This window comes from Azolla caroliniana, unplaced genomic scaffold, assembly GCF_043228905.1.
Source record: "Azolla caroliniana isolate FFs.n. ecotype wild unplaced genomic scaffold, voAzoCaro1.0.p SCAF_13, whole genome shotgun sequence".
NCBI lineage: Eukaryota > Viridiplantae > Streptophyta > Polypodiopsida > Salviniales > Salviniaceae > Azolla > Azolla caroliniana.
In genome coordinates this window covers 19706960-19717083 of record NW_028230448.1, presented here as the reverse complement: position 1 = coordinate 19717083, position 10124 = coordinate 19706960, and the positions used below count along the sequence as shown (strand labels likewise).

Below are 10124 nucleotides of genomic sequence, written 5' to 3'. Positions count from 1 at the left end.
AATTCCCTTCGCTGAATTCTCCCCTTTGGTCTGTGTGTTTCTCGCACCAGACACGCAGAGAGATCTCCCTCGCCCCCCTGCAAAACTGCACAGAGAAAGAAGGCTGTCAAAACCCTAATTCCCTTCGCTGAGCACTCCTCTTCGGTCTGTGTCTTTCTCACAGCAGCCACGCCGAGAGATCTTTCTCCCCCCCCCTCGTTCTGCAGACATGGTGCTCTACAATTTCAAGCAGATCACCATCGTCCCCACTTCCAAAGACTTCATCGACATCATCCTCTCTCGCACGCAGCGGCAGACCCCCACCGTCGTCCACAAGGGTTACTCCATCAATCGCCTACGTCAGTTCTACATGCGTAAGGTGAAATACACTCAGCAGAACTTCCATGAGAAGCTTTCCAAAATCATCGAAGACTTCCCTCGCGTTGATGACATCCATCCTTTCTATGCGGACCTTCTCAACGTTCTGTATGACAAAGACCACTACAAGCTTGCCCTTGGTCAGATAAACACTGCAAGAAACCTCATCAGCAAGGTATGCAAAGACTATGTGAGGCTGCTTAAGTATGGTGATACTCTGTATAGATGTAAGAAACTGAAGGTTTCCGCACTCGGTAGGATGTGTACTATAATGAAGAGAATCGGTCCGAGTTTAGCTTACTTAGAACAAGTTAGGCAACATATGTCAAGGCTCCCCAGCATTGATCCAAACACTAGAACTATCTTGATTTGTGGTTACCCTAACGTTGGTAAAAGCTCTTTCATTAACAAGATAACCAGAGCTGATGTGGATGTTCAGCCCTACGCATTCACAACCAAGTCTCTCTTTGTTGGCCATACCGATTATAAGTATCTTAGATGGCAAGTTATTGATACTCCAGGGATTTTAGATCATCCCTTGGAGGATCGGAACACTATTGAAATGCTTAGTATTACTGCTTTGGCTCATTTAAGAGCTGCCGTTCTCTTCTTTGTAGACATATCAGGTGCTTGTGGCTATACTTTAGAGCAGCAAGCTGCATTATTTCATAGTATCAAGCCTTTGTTTGTAAACAAGCCATTGCTAGTGGTGTGCAATAAAGTAGATTTGCAACCCCTTGAGACACTCCCAGAAGAAGATAAAAAGATTATCATGAACATGAAAGCCGAAGCTGCAAAATGTGATGGAGCTGGCCTGGTTATGGATGAATTAACTAGCTCTGATGACTGCTTGGTTACTATGAGCACTCTCACTGAGGAAGGTGTCATAGCTGTGAGGAATGCAGCATGTGAGAGGCTATTATCTCAACGCGTGGAGGTGAAGATGAAGTCCAAGAAGCTTAGCGATTGTTTAAATAGGATTCATGTAGCCATGCCCCGGCCCAGAGATGGTAAGGATAGACCTCCCTGTATCCCTCAGGCTGTTCTTGAAGGTTGGGCCAAAGCTCCCACAAAGGAAAAGAAGCTTGAAAAGGATCTGGAGAATGAGAATGGTGGTGCAGGTGTTTACTCGTCCAACCTTCGCAAGAAGTATATCTTGGCTGATGATGAATGGAAAGAAGATATCATTCCTGAAATCATGGATGGGCACAACGTTGCAGATTTCATTGACAAGGACATTCTACAACGACTGGAAGAATTGGAAGATGAGCAAGGCCTTCGAGAAGCTGAGGAGGGTGAAGAAGGCTCTGAAATGAGTGATGAAGATCTTACTCCTGAGGAGAAAGAGGCACTCGATGCAATAAGGAGGAGGAAGAAGAAACTATTGGAAGAGCATAGGGCAAAGAAGACGACGGCGTCAAGCAAGCCAATTGTGCCTAGAAAGTTTGATAAGGATAGGAAATTCGGTGCTTTGAGAATGGAGAGACATCTCTCAAGCATGGGTATGGACCCATCAGCTGCTGTAGCTAGGGCACGCAGCAAGTCTCAATCTAGACAAGGTAGGAAAAGAGAAAGATCTTCTGCAATGGATATCGATGGTGATGGTGATGCAATGGATGTGGATAAACCTTCAAAGAAGTTGAGATTGCGTTCAAGGTCGGCATCGAGAGCTCTTATGGAAGCTCAACCAGGCGAAGGTTTCAAGGATACAGCACAGAAAATGAAGGCTGTGAAGCTAGGTAAGAAAGCTGTCAAGCAAAGGAACAAGGATGCAAAGAAAGGTGAAGCTGATAGGGTTGTATATAACCTTAAGCCGAAACATCTGTTTTCTGGGAAGCGATCAATTGGGAAGACAGATAGGAGATAGAGAGACATGGTTATTATGTAGCATTGCTTCTTGTCTCTTAATTGAACATCTAGGAGTTTGTGATGTTTCACTCCTTTTTTTTGAAGGTATTTGGGTGTGTGCTATGCAAGTGTATGTGATGCCGCCTCTTGTTATTTCTGCTGTCAGCCTCTCTTGGTTATCATCAAAAAGTTTTGTAATCGAGTGCCTATTTTTTACTGGGTTTTCTGATAATTTCACTAGTTTTTTCTGCTTTTATTCACATGTTTTGTGCTGCAACTGCAATATACAGCATTATTATGATTGGTAAGATTTTCAAAAATCGAAAAATTAATGGTCCAGAACACAAGGTTTGAATAATTGCCTCAGCCCTGTCTGCAAGGTTGTATTTTTGGAACAATGTCTTGTAGTTTTATGAGAAGTGTTTCCTTATTCATATCTGCAAGAATTACATATATTACAGTTATCTGCATATTTTTTTGTCTTATACAGGTATATTGTACAGGTATGTGGGTTTGCCGTTAGTGTTCAGCAAACTCCTTAGCATTAAGTGGAAATAATATTGTATTAATGGCCAATAAAAATAGTAAAGAATAGAACAGAAGAAGTCTTTTGATAGTGCATGTTGTTGTGGTCCCTACTGATGGTTGCACAACTGGGAAAAATTTGAGGAAATCATTGTCTTTTTCTATGTCATCAAATATAAAATTTGTGCAAAGAAATCGTCCTCTCATATGCTTTTAATTAAAACCAATAGGGAAAAGCTAACAGTAGGGCACTGTGGTGTTTCTTGCTTCTTCATTTGGTAAAACAGTTGTAACAAAACATGGGTATATTAAGTGCCCCAACATTGATAGTGAAGTAGGAGGAAGAGGTAGTAAATGGCTCTCCCTACTCCTGCTTGTATGCTGTGTTGGAACTTAATTCTTGTTTTAGGATAGAGTTGCCCTGCTGTGAAGGACCAATCCTTCCTGTGGTGAAGGATGACCTTGATGGTAAATCCTGTCTGACAATCCTCCTCCCTAATGCCTGTAGGCTGTGGTTGTGTTGTGCTCCTTTCTTCTTTTTGGGGATATCTGTGTAGATTTGCTAGACACATAACTCCCACTCTGGCACACTTCATGTGGAATCTTTGCTGCTTTGTGGAGTCAAGGTGAATTCACGGGTCAATGTCCTCTTGCTGTATACAGGAGAGTGAACAAACATTTGGGAGAGGGTATTTTGCTTCTTCCTGGGATCATTATTCTTATGTTACGTTTTTATTTCTGGATCTGCCTGAGTTGTTTTGTTTTGCTTCTTCCTGGGATCATTATTCTTATGTCTTGTGTTCTGTTTGTTGCCTACCTTACTTTTGTTGTCACTGAGGATCAGCAACTGCCGCAGTCAAGGTCATTCCTTTCTTTGTGTAGCCCATGGGGGCTATGACCTTGCTTGTCTAGAGTTGTAACCGTTGAGAGAGACTCTGTATCATCCTCATGATAGGAAGTCACATGGGATTGCTTCTAATTGTCTGTATGGTGCCCTAATTGGATGATTACATTTGCCCCTCTGATGTTATCATGTCACAGGAATTCATGTGCTCGTATGTCATAAAATGCTTGTATAGTGAGTAGTCTTTGTTTTGGGCTTTCTCATCAATGTCACCATGATGGAGTGAGGCGCACAAATGGGTTTGATGTTCTGTGCTGTGAAGACTCGTTGCATACCTCCATATTTTTCACAGAGTTTTTTTTTTGAGAGTGAATCAACTTCCATATGTTACTTAGTCACAATCCTGGTTAGAATCAAAGTTTTGGATGCATGTGGTTTTGACATTTCGATGACATTTGTACATCTTGATATGCTTGGTGAGACTCAAATAAAAATGACATATTGAGTGATTAGAAGCAACGTGCTTTTGCATTTCTTCCTGGTATTTCATCTGAATTTTTTTGTTTCGAGGATGGCAATAATCTACCTTTGCTGTGCCCTTGTTGGTCTGAAGCGCTGTCAATGTATTGTCATTTTCCTGTGTTACTTCTTCTTTCTGATTCTATCATAATATGTAGTGTGAAGTTTGAACAACCTGAGTTTTTGTTTTATATGTAGGTGTGTCTCATGTTGAAAGTCTATATGTATATGCTCTCTACAACAAAAATATAACCAATAATCATAGCCCAGGTGGTTGGTTAGTTGATGAGCACATGTTTGCTGTAAAATGTTGTTGATGTTAAGTTGGATGCTTTCAAGACAACTTAATTATGTTACAAATTAGGATCTGTATATATAATAAGAAAGTCAAACTGAAATCCACTGACAAACTGAAACTGACAATGAAAAACTGAGAAACCATTGGGTGGATGGATGCATGCAAACAGTACGAAGTTTCATTGTTGAAGAGTATGGACATAAAATTACAAACTTCATGTACCACATGTGAAACACTTAATTACATAATATTACTGAGGTGAAATAGTCACTATCTACAACTATGGATGTGTAAATTATAAAGGTGGCTATGCAATTTGTTTTTCAAATGTATTCATACACGGTAGAGAACAATACACATCTTTTGTTTACAAACATGAACAAAGCAAACCCATGTTAATGCCAACCAGATATCTACACAAAGAATTAGTCGTCTCTTTGAACTGAGAGATTATGATAACTCCAATTTTGCTCTATATGTAACACAATTCTCATCTCTTACCGAGTATCAAATAGGGATTTATATCCAAGACTCAATGGATAGATTGAAAGGAAATCTGTCTGGCTGATTATTGCCATGTGTTATACTTGATTGCATCACAAGATATTTAAATGCATGTGCTTTCATTGTCTTTTAGGTTTGCAAGACAATTGCATAATGCAATATTGTACTAGGGTTACATGCCGAGGGGATTAAAACACTCAGTGATCATTCTTACCTGGTCCTTCTCTTCATGCAGGGGCTGAATGCCATTTGTGGCATCCCAAGGTGAGAATCAAACTCTTGACTTATGTGGTAGGTCCATTCTCATGGCTTATTCTGAAGATATACTCTCATGTTGAAGATGAGCTACAATTACAAAGAGAAGGATGTGGGTTCTTCTCCAATACAGAAAACAAAAGCACATAAAAATGACAGCCTTCAGAACATATCACCACAAGAACACTCACCATCCTTAAAATGATGAATACAAGAGGTGTCTTGAAGAATGATTTCACGCTTTTCAATCTTGGTTAGCATCTTACTCGTGATGTGACAATCGTTACACACTCGTAAATTTTTTGAGATTCGCAAGGTTTGCCCATCCAAAGTATTTAGGATGCCAAAGGCCATAGCTAATTTTTCTGCATGTTCACAAAGAGATGATTCCTTATTCTTATCAGAGATAGGTCTTAAGATCTGATTCACGCGGGGTACATGCCCTTCATCTTTTAAGCGTTCTTTCCAGTTTTGTAGCATCAAAGAGACTTCTTTATTCTGATTTTGGCCTACTATGAACTCATGAAGCTTTCCTTTCACTTCTATCACGGCAATGGCAGGTTTCTTATAAGCTCTTGCTTGCATCCTTAGCTGTTCAATTCTATACACATCCTCCCACTGACCAGCATTAGCGTACATCTCGGCCATTAGCACATACCATGCAGCCCCATCCTGTTCATCTAGCTCAGCAAGCTCCTGAAAGCATCTAAACCCTAATTCTATTTCCCCATGTGTTTTGCAAGCAGTCAACAAAGCCACCCATGTTTCTTTACTCAAAGGACACATCGAGTCTAGAAATCTCTCAGCTTCAAACAGATGCCCTGACCTTGCCAATAATGTAAGTATACATGCATAATGTTCAGGTAGTGGCAAGATCTTGTACTCTTCTCTCATTGATTTGAAATAATTCATCCCATCAACAACGAGGCTAGTATGACTGCATGCTGTGAGAAGGCAAGTGAATGTTACAGAATTTGGCTTAATACCATGTTCTTTCATGTCCTCGAAACATTGCACTGCCATCTCACCTTCATGATTCAGAGCATATCCTTTGATCATTGAGCTCCACGTGACAACATCCAAAACAGGAAGCATTCTGAAAACACTCTGTGCTTCAGGAAGGCAGCAACATCTAGCATACATGCTAATTAGGGAGTTCACAACATGTGGATCTTCTTCCAAACCATTCTTTGTCACCAGTAGATGTACCTCATTACCCTTATCTATTGCCCCAATACTTCCACAGGCTTTCAAGACACAAGCAAATGTAACTCTATTGGGAGAGACACCATCCAATTGCATTTGCTCAAAGCACTTCACTGCATCTTGGGCACGGCCATGTTCGGCATATCCTGAAGCAAGCGCAGACCATGACACAACATCATGGATTTGCATATCATCAAAAACATCGTGAGCCTCAGTAAGTGAACCGCATTTGGCATACATGCCAATCAAAGTATTGGCCAAAGAAAGATCAAGATCATATCCATTTTGAGCAATTTCAAAGTGGATTTCTTGACCTCTTTTAATTGATCCTATGCTACCACATGCTTTCAAGGCACATGCCAAAGTAAATGCATTCCCTTGGATGCCCTCTGATTTCATCTGATCAAAATATCGAAGGGCATCCAGGCCATGTCCACCTTCAGCATAGCCACCTATTAATGTCGTCCAAGAAACTACATTTCGCGAATCTAGTTTGTGAAACACATAATCTGCTTCAACCAGAGAACCACATCTTGCATACATATCGATGAGACTGTTGCCTACAAGAAGGTCACTTCCAGATCCTGTCAATACAACATTGGCGTGTATCTCATGGCCTTTGTTGATTGCTCCAAGGTTACCACATGCTTTCAAAGCACAAGCAAAAGATACATCATTCGGTGATACACCGCCTTTGTGCATTTGTGAGAAAAATCTAAGCGCCTCTTCAAAAGGGCCATGCTCTGCATACCCTCCAATCAAGGCAGTCCACGATACGACATTCCGGAACAATAAATTGTCAAATATCTCCTGCGCGTCTTCAAGAGATCCACATTTTGCATACATTCCAATCAGAGTGTTACCGACAGGCAATTCTTTCAAAAAGTTCATTTTCTTTATTTGCTCATGAATATGCTTTCCCCTCTCAAGATCTTTTAGTCCCGCACATGCTTTCAACAAAGCCACCAATGTATAGCTACTGGGCAGGACACAATCCTCCAGCATTTTCTGGTGCAAATTAAGTGCGAATTCAAACTGGCCGCTTTTAACATGTCCTGAGATTAGGGAAGTCCATGAATGTTCGTTCCGATAAGACAACATTTCGAGCACCTGTTCAGCGTTATGCATACTCTGGCATTCAATATACAAACTAATAACATGGTTCATAATACAAGTGAGACTTTCCAATCCCTTGCTGTAGATATATCTATGTAAGGATCTGACATTCTGTAGTGTAATATTTCCATGCCATGTTTTGGCCATAACCATTAGGTATTCGATATCCAAAGGTTCAGAATCTGTTGGGCGATGAAGTGAAGTGACATCTGGATCAAATGTTTTGAGTTCAGTATCTTCAACTTTTCCCTTGAAACTGTTAACCTTGCCAATATCATTAAATTTTGCTTCTTGTTCTGCTAGAATAGGAGCTATAAAAAAACTTTCTTCTATATCAAATGCTCTTGATTTTCTTTCCAAAAGCTTAGTCAAGTGAAATCCATCTTCAGGCATGCCCCATTCATTCTTCCATTCCGCATGCTCGGTGTCATTTTCTAAGCTTACATCTTGATCTCTCATCTATTACAATTAGTGCCAGATAACTATCATCAAGGTAAAGTATACCTATATCTGGATTGATATATGAATAAATACAATTTGTGTACAAGCTTATATGGGAAAGTACCTTACTTTGTTCACTGTTTCTTCTTCCTTCCACGGCTGTAGAGAATAAGGAAGACCTCCATTCTCACTGTTCTGGCTTAGATTATCCTTAGCTATAAAAGAGAAAAGGAGAGGAAAAGAAAGAATGTAAAAGGAACTAGATAAATCCATTATCTGAAAACCAGATCAATGAGAATGATTGAACACGTCAAAAACTTCAAAAATAAAAACAATACAGAGAAAAATCTATTGCAGAGACGAACCAAATAACACAGCCTACTGAGTGCAAAAGATGATAGCTTCACAAATTCTTTCTCTAATGCAGACTTATGGAGAGAATGGATCAGGAACCTGGATATGGAAATGGCCGCAGCGTATCTGGAGCCATCCGTGCCTGGAGAAGGGTATGGCGGATTCTGCCAGGAGTAAGCAAAGCGGGACCATTAGGGGGAGCAGGGAGGGGGGGATCAACAACAGAGGAAGGTGTACAGAGAGGGGCGGAGACGATGGGAGAGATGGAGCAATGGGTGTTCACAGAAGCCATGGAAAGCTTCGCTCGCTGTGTCTGTCTCGCTGCTAATGGTTCATTATCCAGAACACAGAGAGATCTTCTGTGAGGAGGGGGGGTGGGTCACATGGCCAAAGCTATTGGCAAGAAGAAGTGATCACACTTAAGCAAATGGCAAACAAATGAGAGGCATCCTTACTGAACATATGTATATGTATGTGGAGAGCATCCACACTATAGACACATAATGCTTTTGTGAATGTAACTGTATCATGTTTGCTCGCATTATTGCACTTCTGAATTCACCTTGAGAATTCTGGTATGGTAAAGACACAAAAAAACTGATGATGGGTATGTATGCCTTGGTTATCGGAGCCGTTCAACAACTATGATGACTCCATCTCTTGTCAAATGGTTGCTAGGCAAGAGGTGAAGTGAATATGCAACTAGAAACTTGCACCTACCTTGGAGCAATGATTGTTTGTGATTGGATGTCGTTGCGTGCAAACGATATTGACGGATTCCTTTTCATTGGTTGGCACATCTCCTGTACATTGAAGTTGCTGCCGATCAGAAAGAACTCCTCAATGTATGTACACAACAATCCGATCTTTGCAAGGTAGATGCAAGTTTCTTGACGGGTGGATTCATTAATAAGAAAGTTGCACCTACCTCACAACAATGACTATGATAGGATTTCCTTGTGTATAGACATTGAGGGAGACTTTTTGATTGGCAAGCACAACCACATAATCAAACTTGAATATTAGGGACTCGTGTCTGTCAATCAACAAGAATCCTGTAATGTACGTACATACACAACATATACAATCACAATCATTATTGCAATGTGGCTGCACATTTCTTATTAAATAATTCCCATTTCATCGCTTGCCTAGTTATATTCAGCACAACCATATAATAGAATGTTACTCTTGAGTCTATTTCAAGCTGGTTCTAGAATTTATGTGGATGTGTTTTAGGTTGCCATGAATAAACTATTGGGCATCAATGGTTGGTTCAACTACTTAGGAGGCTGGTCACCATAATTAATGTGACAAATACATAAGCAAAATCAATAGGCCACAAAATTGTACCTCATCTCTCTATTTTCTTACTCTTCCCTTCTTTCCCAATCGCTTCTCCATCCCTCTTAACACTTGGCAATCATGTAAAAAAATGCCCACAACCTTCATGCAACAAAGTGGCTAAAGTGATGTTATGAATGTGAAATGTGATATTTCAATGTTGGCATGATCAATTGAAGTGATGATTCTTGGTGGCTTAATGACTATTGAGATGACCACTATTGGAGATGGGAATTGCAATTAATTAATAATAACAATGACAATGACGATGATAGGCATAGTTGTTAGATATAATCAATGATCAGCCCCAAGTTGTAAATCTATCCCCATATGTGCTCTTAGAGTGCACATTTTGTGATAGCGCCCCAAATGAGGAGCGGCTAGTGTGCAACTCGACCATATGGGTCGATAAGGTGTTAATCTAGGAAACCGTAGATGCGTAGGACACAATATATTTAGGAAAGAGAGAAATAGATAAAAGGATTGGCTAATCAAGTCAGCTAGAATATTTTG

General features: G+C 40.4%; 2 protein-coding genes across 3 annotated transcripts; one reads left to right on the top strand and one right to left on the bottom strand.

Moving 5' to 3' along the window:
• LOC147856573 (Nucleolar GTP-binding protein) lies at positions 1–2421 on the top strand. The gene has a single exon (XM_087329208.1). It carries the CDS (start codon positions 209–211, stop codon positions 2222–2224), a length of 2016 nt encoding a protein of 671 aa, XP_087185334.1. The 5' UTR covers positions 1–208; the 3' UTR covers positions 2225–2421.
• Positions 2422–4767: 2346 nt separating this feature from the next.
• Positions 4768–8648, bottom strand: LOC147856572 (putative pentatricopeptide repeat-containing protein At3g11460, mitochondrial). Of its 2 annotated transcripts, none has more exons than XM_087329261.1 (3): positions 8367–8648; positions 8043–8128; positions 4768–7931 (listed from the first exon to the last, which is right to left on the bottom strand). In XM_087329261.1, the coding sequence occupies exons 1-3, from the start codon at positions 8557–8559 to the stop codon at positions 5313–5315; spliced, it is 2898 nt and encodes a 965-aa protein (XP_087185387.1). In that variant the 5' UTR covers positions 8560–8648; the 3' UTR covers positions 4768–5312. The 2 variants fall into 2 exon arrangements, with proteins under 2 accessions (XP_087185387.1, XP_087185388.1); XM_087329262.1 differs by having other exon boundaries at positions 8038–8128; positions 8367–8405.
• Positions 8649–10124: the final 1476 nt, after the last annotated feature.